The sequence below is a fragment of the Dreissena polymorpha genome, chromosome 9 (genome assembly GCF_020536995.1).
Source record: "Dreissena polymorpha isolate Duluth1 chromosome 9, UMN_Dpol_1.0, whole genome shotgun sequence".
Lineage (NCBI taxonomy): Eukaryota > Metazoa > Mollusca > Bivalvia > Myida > Dreissenidae > Dreissena > Dreissena polymorpha.
This window is the reverse complement of record NC_068363.1, coordinates 5,049,494-5,067,007: the sequence shown is the minus strand read 5'-3', so window position 1 is coordinate 5,067,007 and position 17,514 is coordinate 5,049,494. Positions and strand designations below refer to the sequence as shown.

General features: G+C 35.9%; 1 protein-coding gene across 1 annotated transcript in view; it reads left to right on the top strand.

Annotated features, from left to right (window-relative positions):
* The window catches only part of LOC127844097 (sodium-dependent dopamine transporter-like), an 83,352-nt gene that overhangs the window by 38,291 nt on the left and 27,547 nt on the right, over positions 1-17,514 (top strand). The window contains exons 2-3 of the mRNA XM_052374075.1: positions 533-1,001; positions 11,397-11,528. Of these exons, the coding sequence (XP_052230035.1) occupies positions 533-1,001; positions 11,397-11,528 (601 nt within the window). The remainder of the gene's footprint in view (positions 1-532; positions 1,002-11,396; positions 11,529-17,514) is intronic.

The following is a 17,514-nucleotide window of genomic DNA, read 5'->3' as shown; positions in this document are numbered from 1 at the left end:
CCATGTCAATGGCTGTTCATGTCCCTTCCAGGTTGTCGTTTTATAACACCATAACTGCTAGACGTAAGTTTCGAGAGAGCTCAGATTATAGTTGATTGGACTAGTGCTCGTCTTGCCGTCACGATTTAAAGAACCTTGTTTACAATTCGTTCGTTTTATTTTACTTACTGTGTTCATTTTTTTCACATTGAGATACCAATCAAATAGTGGGATATAACTTTTTAAATAAACGTTGAATAATACGACAGAAATCATTCAAATGCTTAAAGGATTTACGGTTCAAAAATTATAATGATTATAAGAATGCGCATAACATATATAAAGTAAAACAAAAGTTAGAAGTTTTTGAAACATCAATAATATCTTAGAACAACGGGTTTCTTTTTCGGGGATAAAACTCTCGTTTCGAAAGGTGTTGACAATTTTCCTAATAAGATCAATATAGTCGTGATACATTATAAACGTAGCTTACCATAAAATGCTAACTTGAAATGTATGTATGAAAGGCGTCTGATGTTGCTTTGTATTTCAGAAAAACGAACCTGGCGCGCCAGACGGCAACGATAAGGGCATGTCGGAAACTTTAAACGAACTTGAGCTCCAGCCGATGGGGGACCAGGGCACAAACGGTGATCGACCAATCAGATGCTTGGAAATGGTTTTACCAAAGGAATACTCAAATGGTGACATTATTACACTATGTGATAATTGCGACTTGCCCCCGCCGTACGATAACCTCCAAAAAGACAAAAGTGGTGACGAAGACGACAAACATTCCCTGATAAGCAATAAAAACGATGACGACAGGCCAGACGATAAAGAAAATTCTGATAAACCGGACGAAGAGGCTCCGAGGGACGCGGAGAGCATTTGCTCCGAGCCCCACCCGCCCCACGAGGATTGGGGCCACAAAGCGGACTTCCTGTTGGCAGTGATCGGCTACGCAGTGGACCTGTCGAACGTTTGGCGGTTCCCTTACCTGTGCTACAGAAATGGAGGAGGTAAGATCACGAGGATGCGCATGACCTCTTGTTCTGCAGTTAACCCATTTATGCCTATTGGACTCTCCCATCCTTGTAAATTGGATCAATTAATTTCCAAAATTAGGGATATCTAGTATATTTATTTCTATATTTGGAATATTTCTTACAGAAATTCCTTTACGCAAACAGCGCAGACCCTGATGAGACGCCGCGTGTGGCTTCTTATTTGGGTCTACGCTGTTCGCCAAGGCTTTGTTTCAAGACGCTAGGCATAAATGGGTTAAAGAGTGGGTTAGAGTATGCACGTGCGCAAGAGCTCATGCTATGCAAAGAAAGAGGATGCAAGATGGTATACGTGTATTTTTCCAAATGTTATTATGAGAAAAAGGGGGTAATAACGTATGCGTGGGATTGAGGTCGCAATTTATAAAGAAAGAGGAGATTATGTGAGTCACGTTCTGAGAAAACTGGCCATAATGCATGTGCGTAAAGTGTCATCCCAGATTAGTCTGTGCAGTCCACACAGGCTAATCAGGGACGACACTTTCCACTTAAACTGGATTTTTGCTAAGAAGACTGTTCATTTAAACGAAATTGTCATACAAGCGGAAAGTGTCGTCCCTGATTTGGGACGACACTTAACGCACATGCATTTTGTCCAATTTTCACAGAACAAGACACATGTTATGCAAGTGCGCTTGAGCTCCTGCTGCGCATAGAAATGAGGTGGTCAGATTATGTATGTGCGCCTTGTATTATGCATGGACACATGAGATAAGATCATGTCCATGTGCTCGACCTCGGGTTTGGGCGGAGAAGAATCGGAATTATGGCCTTGACTGATATCGTGAGCATTCCATACTAATGATAATTTTCGGATATTACATTAAATGTGTTTTTGTTAAAGTGACGAAACCGAAAAATATTGCTTAATCTTCAAATCAGAAAAATCTCATTACCATTTCATCATTTATTTCAATGCACACAATGTACTCGGGATATGCAAAGAGATTTATTCAATTAATGCACTTAAGTTCACTTAAATACTACACTGAGTTTCCCTGAACTAATGCACTAAGTTTGATTTAAATATTGCATTAAATTTCATTTCACTAATGCACTATGTTTCACTAAACTAATGCACTAAGTTCAATGAAATAATGTAATAAGTTTCACTTAAATAATGCACTATGTTCCACTTAACTAATGCACTAAGTTCACTAAAACAATGCACTAAGTTCACTTAAATAATGCACTAAGTTCACTTAAATAATGCACTAAGTTCACTTAGTTTAACCTTTATGCCTGCTGAAGTTAAAAAATATCTACTACAATGTATGTAAATGTAGAAATAAATACACACAAAAAAGTTAACCAAAGGTATAAATTGCTACTAAATTGTTCAAATTAAACAACTTTTCAAAATAAATGGCACTGCATTCAAATTAATTGATATCAACTATACCAATTTGAAATTATCAATCAAAGAGTTACTAAATTAAATGAATAAATTAAATTTAATTGAGAAAACAATTTCAAATGCAAAAGTTCAGATATGCGAACTTGACCGTATACAACTACAAGTATTTAACAACTATCATGTAATACATAAAGTCTTATTACAAATGTTGCTAATTAAGTACTATTTACTAACATTAAAATACTGATTAAACTGTTATTAATTTCTATTCTGCTTTTAATATCTATGCAATCTGAATGAAAATTGTTTAATTCAATTATTAAAAAAATAATTTCAATTAACCTTAATTTCTTTAAGTCAACGTCAAAATATAAGTTATAATTGATACTTTAAGAGACACAATTGACATGACGCCAACTGTCAATCAAATCCTTATCTAAGAATTGATCTACCAATCAGCGATCGATAAATCGGGCGCGCGAGACAAGCTATCTCTAGGTTAACTTTTATTGTAACGAGTTTCTTTTGATTTCCTCTTTTAAAACGTAGACAAAAATGGTTTAACGGTGTCAATGGGGATTATGTAACTTGTACAATCGATATCCTGAAAGACTTGTTGGTGACATTGAATTTATATCGTTTCCAAAGCCGAAAAGAGATCTTGAGAATCGTAAGTGATTGATAAATGCATGCGGTCGTCCCCACGAACAACTGAACGTCAACACTGTAAAAGACAATTGCAATATCTTTTTATCGAATATACTAGCAAATTTAAATGGTTTATGTTATCGATCTGATCATCACATAATAGTTCATGTTTTTAATAGTTTTTAGAGTTACTAGGTGATTAATAGCAGCAATATTCATCTGCATTACTTTACGAGAAATAAAACCCAGCATGAAGCCTTATTCATGCTGTGTTTTATTACTCTGATAGTAATGGACTTAATTGTCATCATACATGTTATTTGAAGGTGACACATGATATATTGTCTTATTAACGGTATCTACACATGTGCAGACATGTGGTGTCACCAATAAACGCTTTTAATCAACACTTGGAGCTCGAATGCCTAGTTCTCATTTTTAAAACGAGTTTCGTTTAATTTGTTCGGTTAAAAAAGGAAATGAAATATGGCAAAAACGGTGAAAATAGGGTTTATGCAAATCTGACATTTGGTATCCAGATAGATTAGTAAAATTTATACCGTTTCCAACGCGGAAATGCGGTCTTCACAAGAGCGAGTGGAAGCTTCAAGAATTAACGAGATCCCCCTGATAAGACATTAATTAATTTAAAAAAAACTTGAAATGTAATAAAAGCAATAACTTAGCATTTTTAAGTATGAATTATGTCACATGTGCATGTAAAATAATAGAGAATTTTGGTACCCAGCTTGTGTAACTTAACTAAATCCCCGTTAAAAATCGAGTTTTGTGTGTGTCAAAAACAAGTGAAAACTACTTTGTTACTATTTTTATAAAAACGTATCGATAAATGCTATTGTAAAAGAGTTATTTATTACTGATATAAGTTAACCAATAAATGCGGTAACTTGGTGGAAGTCGGAACCTGCGCGAGCGTCTGATATTGGTAGCTTTATTAATTAGCATGACCGAATTTCCCTTCGCACAACACTAATTTATATCAGACAATGACCAAACTTATTGTGTTGTTTTGCGTTTTCAATTAAAGTGATTGATAAATGTCCCACAAGTACTCGGCGTCGAAAAGCGCGTAAAACTTCACCGAATTACCAGGAATGGAGCGCTATTTCGTGTCAAATACACGGGGAGGGGGAAATGTGTCGGCAATATTTTTGTAAATAACATGGGTTAATACCGGTGAAGTGTTAATTCATTGCTAATACCACCATGACACGTAATAACGGATTCGATTTCGGTAAACGCGCAAGCGTTTGAGAGCGTGTTTAATATACCGATTTACAAGTTATAAATAGCTGATGTTCTCTATAATCGTATATTGTTTGCATTTGCAGAATAGCTTAATGATATCAATCCCTTTACAAGTGTAAAGGGTGTTAACAAAGTCCATAAAAATCGTCAGGAATATCGCGTAAATCTATATGCAGTCTATAGGCAAAAAAGCCGTTTTGGTGTTAGCTTGTCTAGGTTTGATAACCGCTAAGCCACGTGATTAAGTGGGCGGAGCGATCATTGATAAGGCGTCATGTCAATTAATCTAAGAAAAATTAAATGCTTTATAATATTTTGTTTTGTGTGTACTGTCTAAGTCATAAAGTATCAAACTTCAAGTAAATATAATTTTTATATGCAATAATTGTTTAAGTATTCCTGTTTAAAGTAGCAATAAAGATTTAATTTCCATGCAAACTAACTTCTCCTGTGTGTGTGTTTGAGATTTATTTACAGGTCGTCCAGCGTCTTCGCGACTACAGATGTATCGACCTGCCCCTGTGACCCTTCAGGGGAGAAAATTAGGTCATATTATACATCAGAGCACTATGGCCAATGAGACCTTAATGTGACTAGATGCTGCTTTTTTTTAATGGATTATGTAGTGGTTTGCCTTTTATCGAAATGGTTTTTGCAGTATTCTTATTATATCTAGATTAGCATTATCCTTATTGGCATTAATGTTTATTCCTTATAGTTTGTTTGTGGTTTTTGTGCTCTCCGCCCCAAGAGGTGTTAGTGGGGGTTCGAGCGGGATACAGAAGCCGCCCCGATTCCAGAGGCGCCCCTGGTTCTTTTAAGTGCCCGGTGTACAGCACCGATACACTGCACCCCCGTTTAACGTCCCTCGCGGAGGACTAGTTAGTACATAAACATAGATTAGTACAAATATTACTCTACTGCCCTGTGTCTTGGTGTAAATTCACATGGGCTCTCTCTGTTGTGCTATTGGATATTGTCAGGTGTTTTAATGGTGTTGCAAGGGTCAGACTAGTTTTGAAAGGTAATTTAGTTTAATATAGAAGAAAAGGGGCTGCGTTTGTGTGGTTAAACCGAGATGACTGGTTGTTGGGGGTACAGGGAGGACAATTTCTGGTTCTACACTTTCTTTCTTCGGGAGACAATTTTCATGCGCCTTTATTTTGGTTTGTTTTTGAGAGAGAGAGAGAGAGAGAGAGAGAGAGAGAGAGAGAGAGAGAGAGAGAGAGAGAGAGAGAGAGAGAGAGAGATCGAGAGATCTCGAGCTCTCTCTCTCTCGCGAGATCTCTCTCTCTCTCTCTCTCTCTCTCGCTCTCTCTCTTCTCTCTCGCTCTCCTCTCTCTCCTCTCTCTCTCTCTCTCTCTCTCTCTCTCTCTCTCTCTCTCCCCCTCTCTCTCTCTCTCTCTCTCTCTCTCTCTCTCTCTCTCTCTCTCTCTCTCTCTCTCGCTCTCCTCTCGCTCTCTCTCTCTCCCTCTCTCTCTCTCTCTCTCTCTCTCTCTCTCTCTCTCTCTCTCTCTCTCTCTCTCTCTCTCTCTCTCTCTCTCTCTCTCTCTCTCTCTCTCTCTCTCTCTCGCTTCTCTCTAGAGAGAGAGAGAGAGAGAGAGAGAGAGAGAGTGCGCACGTTCTTCTTCCTGTTCATATTGCTAATGGTTACACAGATGGTAATTATATGTTTTAGTGCATTTTGGTCAGGAGGGAATAGATCTGGGATGTTAATGCTGACCATCCCTCTAATTCAATCTGACCCTCATAGTGACAAGGGTAATACGTGCAGGTTAGCAATACAAAGGTTACAATTCAACGTCAAACGTAACAGTAGGGGAAACAACAACAACAAATACCGTCACAATTCTCATATTTATTTTTATTTTTGTCATGTTGGGTATGTCATGTCAACGGAGCCAGAGTGCACGGACGAGAGATATCTCTCCAGGCGCGCCCTCTAGCCCAGCCGACACGCTCATGTTTAAGTCTTGTACATATGGGGAAACAATGTTTACTAATCACATTTACTTACAACAATATTTACACCTATAGGGGTTGCACTGTGGGTAAATTTGCCCACGTGCGCACTTATTAGTTTTTATTTATTTATTTATTTATTGATTTTAATTTTCCTATAGGGCCGGGATAATATGGTTAGGTTCAGTTCGTGCCGGGCCCAGACGAGTGGCCATATGGTGCACACCGAAGTGACCATATGGTGCACACCGAAGTGACCATCGTCCGAGGCCCGCCCGTCATTAGTATATAAGATTGCTATTATTAATTTGAATAAATGAAGCAATGTATAACTGACGATATGTGTTGTTATTTCTATCTACCGCTTATAGTCCAACGGAATATTATATTTTATCTAAGTAGCCCGTGTCGCGCAAAAATTTAAACACGTGCAGTCGCACAACAGGAGCGATTCCGCTTGGAGGCATCAACAGTGAGTCGCGATTAATAATAAGTGTGTTTTTGTAGGCCGCTATTACCCCTGCACTTAGTTCTAGTCTCTGTTCAGCGTGTTTAGGGCATATGAAGAAAAGATGTTCAAACGTGTTATGAATGTTGCACTGGGGACAGAGGACAGTTTTGTAATAGTCGCCGTGCAATCTAGTCACCCTTAGGCGCATGCGCGAGTAAGCCCTGTCCTCCCTTTTAATGGGACTATAGATGTTAATCTTATGGCTAGGGTTGGTAAATAGCGGTAAATTATGACTGGCGCAGTACATTGACCATTTGTGATCCTGTTCATTATACGCTTTTTTGTTAATGATTGCAATTAGTTCGCGCGCTAGGCTTTAAATCAGAGAGTAGACCTTCATGGGAACCTATTCTGGCAAGTTGGTCAGCGTGTTCGTTACCCGGAATGCCTACGTGACTCGGGATCCATACGAATTGGAGAGTGATATTGTTGTTTGCTAGTTTTGTGATTCCCTTTAATGTTGCACAATGCACATATTAGGTCGGGACGCGTTTTCGATGATCCTGCATATAGTGCTTGTAAGGCGCTGAGAGAATCGGTTAATATCGCGTAGTTTGAGCGTTCGTGAGTTTCAAGGTCGTTAAGCCACTTAATGGTGCTGTTTATTATAGCTAGTTCGCAAGCAAATATAGACAGTTCTTTATTGTATTTTACCTTGCAATGTTGTATAATGACATTTTTGGGTTGATACACTACAAAAGCCGCGCCTGCTATTTCAAGTTCCTCATTTTTGCTACCGTCAGTGAAAATCTGGGTGAAATCCCCATATTTATCTGTTACATAGTTTTGAGCTATAGAGCCACTGTTTGGGTCGTTGTCGGATTTTTTAATCAATGTTTTTAGATGTAAGTCAATATTTGGTTTTGATAGATTTCTTAAGCTAAAGTATGTAGGTTTCTGTGTTTTAATGTCAATGGTCTCATAATATTTGCCTAGCTCGAGCACGTTGTGCGCGTACGGGAGACCACTCTTCTTTTTCCTTTTTTGGTAGGCCGGGTCTAAAGTAACACTAAGATTAATTGGGAGGTGTGGTCCCATAGATAGCGTGCGCGCGCGGTATTTTAGTTGGTTAATTTGCCTTTGTTGACCCAGTTCTATCATTCCACATTCAACGTGCAGCAGAACGGTGCTTGTAGATTTACGTGTACCAGTTATAATTTTAAGTGCCGTATTTTGGATTACTTGTAATTTATTGAGTAATGTTTCACTGGCTGAATTGTACGCAATGCTTCCGTAGTTTATTTTTGCCCAGATAGTGGCTTTATAGATACGCATAAGGGCTTTTTTATCCGTACCCCAGTTGTTTCTTTGGATGCATTTAAGAAAGTTGAGGTCCTTTTGGCAGCGTACAACTAGTTTCAGGATGTGGTCTTTCCATTGAGGGTATCACGTTTAAACGTTTAAACGGTCGCGTTTCGTGTTTTGGTCAAAAACGTTTACCAAAACAGTAAACGTTTAAACGACAGTCAATATCACTATAATAAATATTGGTTTGCAAATAACGTAGCCGACTAGCCGTACGAAGTTGATCGATGACGAACTGCAAAATCCGGGTACTTGCGGTAAATCCGGGCTACCGAATTCGGCAGTAATTTATTTCTTATTGGTTAGCGGATGGCACAGACATGAACGGAAACTAACGGAAAATCTTCGCTACTTTCCAAAAATCTTACAACTTGGCAACGAAACAGTGCATATGCCGCCATCTTGAAATATTTTAAGTGATTGATTAGCAAAGTAAAACACTGCGGTAGCATGTTGAAAAGAAATAGTTTAACCAAATTATATATTGATTACGTTTTTGCTAGTTAACTGGTTTTTTTTCATTTTCTGCGGTCAAACGATATGCACATTGTATTTCATGTGCAAAGTACGTGCATTTTTTTCGGAGTGTCGTTTCGGAAACAGTATTTTTCATCGATTTTACATTCTGTTTGACGTTCTTTAAATTGTTTTTATAGAATGACGAAAACAAATGTGGTGATACTGATGGTCTGTTTTATAATACTGTATGGTTTTAATATGACGTCATTGCGCGAATGGGATATGCACTTAATATTACTTCCGGAAATAATTACTATTTTCAGTTTGGAAATGCGATGTTACAGGTGCTTTTTAAACGGACATAGGGATACCGTTTAAACAGTAACGTTTCGTTTATTTCATTTCGTTTAATCGTTTAGAAAAATCTGTAAACGTGATACCCTTACTTTCCATATTAAATATTTGTCAAATGTCATACCCAAAAAAGTAATGTTGTCAAGAAGCGGAAGAGGAGCACCACATAGAGTAAGTTGTTGGGGGGGGGGGGGTCGGGGGTTTCTTAGATCGAGTTGCTTTACGTGCATTGGCCGCTACTTTTTTGCACTGGCATGGAATAAGATTGCTTGGGTTTTTGTGGGATTTATTTGGAAGCCATACGATGCGCTCCAGTTTTCTATTGCAGTTAGGGCTTTTTGGATTTTAGTAATTGCTAGAATCGGGGATTTTGATGTGGTCCATATTGCAATATCGTCTACAAAAAGTGATAAATTGATTAGATCAGTGTTATTTTGTGAATTATGTGCATTAATTTCTCTGTCTAGGGTGTTCATAGTCACGGAAAATAATATTGGAGATAGGACACTACCTTGGGGACAGCCGTTTATAGTCTCAACTGATTCTGATGTCGCGTCATGCAGTCTCACTTTTATTTTACGCGTTGTAAGAAAAGCTGCAAGCCAGATGAGCATTTTACCCTCTATTCCTAACGTATTAAGTGTTTTAATGGCGTTTTCGTTCCATAGTTTATCGAATGCGGCTGTGACGTCTAAAAATACGGCTGCAACGGTTTGACCGAGATTTTGGGCTCTTTTAAAATCAGCTTCAAGGCGTACTAAATGATCTTCGCAAGAGTGGTTAGATCTACAGCTCGATTGGACTTCTGAGATATTGTAATGTTTTTCTAGATACGCGCAGAGTCTCGGTTTTATTATTTTCTGTATTAGTTTGGTGAACGTAGAGGTTAAAGAGATCGGCCGATATGAAGCTGGAGAGTCTTACGGCTTATTGATTTTAATGATCGGAATTATTGTGGCCTCGTGCCATTCATCAGGAAGAGTACCTTCAGATCATGATTTATTATAAAGGGCAAGTAATTCTTGTTTCCCCGAGAGTGGAAGTTGTTTAAGTATCTTATAATGGATGTAATCGTCGCCCGGCGCGCCGTTTTTGCATGTAAGGAGAGCTGATTCGAGCTCGAACAGGCTAAAAGGAGCATTGTATTTGTGATTTTTTTCCTCGGTAAGAGATTGTAACCAGACAGGAAATTCATTTTTTTGTTTTTATTTTCTTTGCAATAAACGTTTCAGAGTAGCCTTCGTCACTGCTTAATTTTTGATAATGTTGTACCAGGGCAGAAGCTTTATCAGCGTTAGATACAAGAACTTCGTTGTTAACCCGAAAGATAGGTGTATTAGAAGGGGGTCTGCCTTGCATGCGCTTAAGTTGATCCCATAGTTCTTTGCGAGTTGTTTTATGTGAGAGATTATTACAAAATGTACTTTTAAAAAAAACAAACAAACAAACAAAAACAATAAAAAGCAAGTCTCAAAGAGTAAATTACTTTAGCGTCAAGGTTAGAGCATCCGGTTTCGGACCTTGGTCCAATCCCCAGAAGCAGACATACTTTTTCGATGGTATTGGGCAATTTGCAATACATTTTTCAAATACAATTCAAGAGAGATAAATTAATTAAAAAACAAACATAAATTAATAACATAAGTATACATAAAATACCCTTACATAAATAAGATGTTAGAGTCAAAGTTGGTATGGACTAAAAATAACAATTATCATACCAAAACATCCTTGTAATTATCACCTGCTTTTCCCAAAAGGTCAGATGTTATGTGTATCATTATTATTAAACTGCTCTGGGTGAGTATAGTATACATGGAATTGCAAAGCAGTTTTCTTACTAAATTCATTTTCGCCTCAAAATATTTGATGGCAGAGATTTTAGGGAAATATATATTTAAAATGTCAAGTGTGATCTTGCTCTAAATAAAGCTTCTCATGATGATCTAACTTATTACTTTTAACCCGTTTATATGGTATGATCAGATAAATTTAGTGCATTGCGGTTAAGTGCATCGCGGCAAAAATATTCGCACACCGGATTTCATTTTAAGTTTTAATGCTTGCGCAAAGAAAATAGACGTTTACATACGTGGCTAATGATCAATTTGTAATAGGAAGGAGCTTTAAACAATCCGCATTTATGTCACATCAGTACGGATGGTAAAGTAATGATTCAACACGGATTGGTATTATAATCAAATGAGTCGTGTTCTGAGAAAATTGGGCATAATGCATACACGTGCGTAAAGTGTCGTCCCAGATTAGCCTGTGCAATCAAAGTCTATGGCATTTTCGTTTAAATGAAGTCTCTTCTTAGCAAAAATCCAATTTAGTCGGAAATTGTCGTCCTGATTAGCCTGTGCGGATTGCACAGGCTAAACTGGGACGACACCTTACGCACATGAATTATGCCCAGGTTTCTCAGAACGCGACTCAAATCAAATCATTACATCGTCTTATTGTTGCTTTGTTGATGTTGCAGGAGCGTTCATCATCCCCTACTTCACGGTGCTGATATTTGGCGCTCTTCCAATCTTCTACATGGAACTTTGCCTGGGTCAGTTCCACAGGGAAGGTCCGATTGCAGTTTGGAAAATAGTCCCCATGTTCAAAGGTAAGGAGCTTTTAATAGTACCGTGTACAGGGTTTTATACGTCGCGCCCGATAGTTTCATAATTAATGTGTAACACAAGCCAGTTTTTATTACAGGTAAGTCCCTTTTCTTTTAAATTCAATTTAGGTTTTATTATTGTTGAATTGTAAAATATGTCAGAGATTGGTAAAAAGTGTTAATGAAATATAGGATATTTGTTCGATTCGATGGAATAAAGATTTTTATTCAACAGTGATCATAGAAAATGATGAAAAATATATATTGGTTATGATCACGAGCGAATTAAAATCGATACTGCTTTGTTCACCGTTTATTTATATTGTAAATGTTTAACTGGAGAATTTTGCTGGAATAATGACGTCATTTCGTAAAAAAATGACGTCATTTCACAGGAAAACAGTGACAATTTTCGATAATTTTCACTGTTAATTTTCTCTGTTTGAAACAGGGAATTATCAAACACATCCTTTCTTTTCCATATTATGTCCGATATTTAGTCCTGAGCAACAAAATCATTCAAAAGCGAACATAGCTAAATACTTATGTTTTAAATTTGACAACCATTGATAAAAATATAATAAAGATTATAATGCATTTGAACCACATGTCATTCCTCTGACGGCAATAACCCATTTAGACAGTTAATGAATGGCTAGACTCTACTTATGGAGCGACTTTTACTTTATCCCTATGATGACATCACACTACTGCATGATAACATCAAACTACGGCATGCAGTCTTATTTTAAATAAAGAAGTCCATTAGTTACCCAGAGCTCCAGATAAGGGTCGTATTTTCGTAATTACGAATTATTTTCAAGTCCGTTACGTATTTATTTTAAAATCTTGTCGTACCATTAAGAATTACAAAATCAAGTTACGAATATTATTTTTACATCGGTTCGTATCGATTTTTATTGAGTTCTTTTCGCGTATTAAAGATCTTTGCGGTGCTTATATAGAATGGTTATCGGGTTTGTTTAACAAAGCGCTTTTTTTCCAATAAAAGCGGCGTATACAGTCTATCTGTCAAAAACAATTGCGGCGCCCGGAGAGCGTCCTAAAAAACTGCAAAGCTTCCAAAAACACGCTTTTAACATATTGTACGCAAAGTTAGCCGAAGTTAAATGTTTAGAAAGACATTATAGAAAAGATCTTATACGATGCTGTATGTTTAGTTGCCGACACAGTCGGAAAAGCTAAACAAAAACGCGACACGACGGGTCCAAACTTAAACACACAAAAAACCATTGAACGAGTGGAAGGGACAAGTCCCGTGGCTAATCGTTGAGAAGATTGAAGGGGAGACCCGTTTTAAATGTGAAATATGTAAAAATTCATCTAAGGCATGCAATCTAAACACAGTTTGGGCATACGAAGGTATTGGAAAAATAAAATTGTATAATACTGAAAAGACACTGTTGAACTCGTATAAATAAAGTTGCTAGTATGTTTATTTTGATTTTTTTGCATGAAAATAACCATTATTATTTTGTTTAGGTCATTTAGAAAAAATATGAATTATTTTTCAAAAACTTAGTAGTAACGTTAAGAATAAAATTTCAGAGTTAAGAATTCTTTTTGAAAATCTGGTAGTAACGTTAAGATTTTCACAAAACCGTATCTGGAGCTCTGATTAGTAGTCACGTGAACGTGGACAACAAAAGTATAAGGTAGCACGCCAATGTTACAAGTAAAAACGAATGCACAAGCGCACACGAACTAAATAATAATTCTATGTTCTTTTATCAAAGGCTTCACATATCATTTTCATGTATTCAATAAATTTGATATATCGTTATCGGAAAATAAAATTGGACTAAGATGTTTTTGTTTAGGCCTCTGTTTCATGGCCGATATAAGGAACGATCTGTTGTTAATACTTACCAGAAATCTTCCCGACAATAATATGACGCTTATTAGTCAATGTGGCTGTGTTCGAATGTATTAACTGTATTTATGCCACGCGCCTATACAATGCGAAAGTTTGTTTCGGCATTAAGAAACACGATTCTTCTTATTCGCAAAACAAAATATGTACTGATCATTCAATTCATGCTGATTATCGATTGAATTTTATCGTTTTTTTTATAATTAACCGTTTTTCCGCGAATTTCTTTCTTCGCAATACGAAGTGCTATACCATTAATCACCCAAACAATATTCTGTGTCTAAAAACCAAATAAACAGAACCCGGCGTGAAATACAGAAAAAAGCTTTTTTAAACGTAAAATATATATCTTTCAATTTCACTTTCATTGCCAACGAAATAATGTGAAATGCGTTTATTGCGTTGTTAATGATTTTTTGAACACGATATGTGCATATGATTCCAACAAATAGCACAACTAAAATAAGAAAGTTTATTGTAAACGAAGCTATTACCCATAATTGTACCAGTATTAATTATATAAAAATAGTTTTATTTCTTTCACACCTGTCGGTGTAGTGAACCGCCGGGCTAGTATTCAAAAGTTTTATCAATTCGATGGTTATGAAATACTTGAAGGATTTTTCTTAAATTATTGAAATTTTTCAAGCAAAACATTTTAATAATAATGTTATGGAAAAACGCTTTATTTATATGCATTTCAGATGCATTTTCGAATTTTATATAATGTTTAACACTCACGACGGTTATTTTCCTACATTATCTACAAGTGTCCAAGTGCCAGTTTAAGCTCATTCAATTTATTTATTGCATCATATGTATATAATAATTACTTATTTTATCCTGTCTATGATATCCTGTAGGTTATTTTTTCAGAAATCCCATAGTGTCTTAAGGCCAAAAACGACATATAATTGTTTTATAATATTCATCACTCTCAAGAAAAAATCTTTACCTTTACATATTAACGAAGAGTTTCCAATGGTTCAAACTAGTGTCCTTGTACATTCATACTCAGAGTGCAGGATCTCGCGAATTTTGAGGGGATCCACTTTTTTAAATTTAAGAGATTTAACACGACGGTACGCGGTGCTTTATTTCAAATAACTTTGTTAAACAAGTTTTCTTAAGAATTTCAACTGGTGCATAACAGACAGATTTTTATGCTGCTTATGAAAATGTCAAATACATTAGAATTACATTTTTTAAATAAGCATGATATTGTGTTCTTGTTCAAAATTTTCATTTTTACTGCATACGTTGTACACGGTTAATGGTCGGTTATGTTTCACGGAACGAAATATTTTGTCACCGATTTCAGACGTATTGAAGGATTTATTCTTATGTCTTAAGATATCGACACAAACTGCAAGAAAACTGTCTTTAATGAACTATAGATTTTTGCAAATGTATTTCAATAACTTTAGATATTTGCAAAAATAATGTTTTAAGGGTGCGATAACATTCTGTCCAGCCCGTGTGTAAACTCCTGAAAACCCCGTTAATTCTGCACGCTGACACTTGAATATAGATTTTTACAGCTATAAATACACTAAAAGCAACACAAAGCATTTTTTTTTAACTTTTTTACATTATCACCACGTTGTTATGTAGAATCTTTTACATAATTTATTATACTAAGCATATTACCTTTAGTTCGTAACTTTGTAAGCTGGATTTATATGTTATCAAATGATATAATCAGACGTCTTCGAACATACAATACTTGCTGAGTGTATTTACCGGTAGGTGTTAAAGTTTATAAACGTTTTATGACGTAAGACCAAACGACACAAAATGATGGATACGGAGGATATTTTCGTCTAAATCAGGTTCGACATTCTAAAAAATGTAAATGTAAAATTCGTGTATTCGATACTTTATGTTTAAATATCATATTTGAGTATTCTTGCAACGAGTTTTGATAAAGCACTTTGTGTATTGCTTGCAAAGACTTGCTTGGTCTAACACCTCGATTTTTTGATCTATGTTTATGAAGATTTATAAATGGTCACTCTTTATAAAAGTTTTTAATATCTAACACACTGCTATTCATTTATTACTATGTAATCGTGTCCGTAAATGTCGTTTACTTTACTAACCCCTTGTGATGAACATTTGCATTACGTACATTTAAAGCTCCATTGCGAATTATAACCCCACTAAGTATTAATTGATCATGGATTTTTTGTTGCTGCAAACGAGCGCCCGACTTCCAGAAAATTACGTTAAAATACTCGAGAATCCCTATTTCAAAAGGCCATGTTTGAAAGGTAAAATAATTTATATGTTATCTATTCTAAAAAATCACAAACGATATTTTTTCCAGACGAATGTTGGTTTTTTAACAGGAGGTCTTTGATTTTGAATGACTTAATGGATTCAGAAATGCCAATGCTCTTGGATATATTCATAAGATATCATTATGCGGAATATTAATGAAACAGTAGAATGTACGTTTTAATGCCATGAAATGTAATATCCGTGTGCCTGATTAGACGAGGAAACGAAATGAGCGTGCGGGGAGTCTTTCATTTCCTGCGGTCAATTTTAAAAGTTCGTCATATATAGATTAAAAATATATCTGAAATAATGGTAGCCCATTATAATAGTTCGTGATATATAGATTAAAAAAATATCTGAAATAATGGTAGCCCATTACTGTTCATTTCAGCCTGTGACGCTCATAAAGTTTAATAATAAAGGTATAATGGATCCATTTATAAAATTAATTCCAAGCGTCATACTTTCCCCTGGCAAAACTAACTGTCTTGTAATTGGTTGCTTTAGTGATACCTTTTGACTCAGAAATGCCAATGCTCTTGGACATATACATAAGATATCATTATGCGATATATTAATGAAACAGTAGAATGTACGTTATAATGCCATGAAATGTAATATCCGTGTGCCTGATTAGACGAGGAAACGAAATGAGCGTGAAGGTTAAATGTGGAATGGTAATCGTCTGTTATGTGATACCACTGAAACAATGTTTTGTAGACTCTCTGGAAATGTAAGAAGGCGTTAATTGCAGTGAGGCAGACATACGTGCGCAACAGATCATATATTAACAGTAATGCTTTTCTGATCGACTGAAATATTACTTCTGCTGATTGAAACCACTCAGTCCTTTGTGTGCATTATTTGCTAAAGGATAGCAGTTACACAGACAGAATAGATTGAGAGACAAAGTTAAATGAGACAAGTCCTAAATTTAAAAAAAATCTGCTTCTATACTATTTCTTTAATGTCACGAATTCATTAACCCATTTATGCCTAGCGTCCTGAAAAAAGGACATTGCAAACAGCGTAGACCCAGATGAGACGCCGCATAATACGGTTAAAGTGAATATATCCATGAGTAGGATCAATTTCAATATTCAGTTGCTGTAAACGCATTCTTTTTAAAGGATACATGTATTATGGAAAAGAGAACTTGCGTGGAATGTGTTGGAATGAAAAAGCAACAATTCATGTTTACATTATTCTTTAAAACTCTAAAGTATCAATATAAGATTAATGATGATTAAAAAATCTATAATACGAATATAAATAATAACGGTGTGATTATCACTAAGATATAAGAATTGAGAACGCGACAGTACACGTACAAGGTCATGTTCAAATTAAAAAGTTCATTTCGCTTCAAATGATGTATGAGTATTTAACAATATTTAATACAGAAAAAAAAGAGGAGAGAAATCCTTTTTTATCTACTAGTACTACTTTTAAACAAAAAAACAGCTATGCTCAAATAATGATTTAAACTGGGATCATCGCATATGACTGGTCAATGTAAAACATTAAGTGTTTAAACTGGTTCAGGGCTGGCCAAACCTGACACTCAGCTCAATAGTAACCACAAACCAAACTCGCATCTAAATAATCTAAAACGATCTTAAGACTTTCATATTGAACTCATGCATCATTGATAAGATGATAGACACAGACATGCTTTATATAACTGGAAACACTACATTTCCTGTCATAAATTCAAATCCAACTGTTTTTTTTAATCGGGCGGTAGACAAGCAACTTACATAATCTTTTTCAAGTGTTTTGCATGAATGTATATTTCATCTTTTGGTAGAC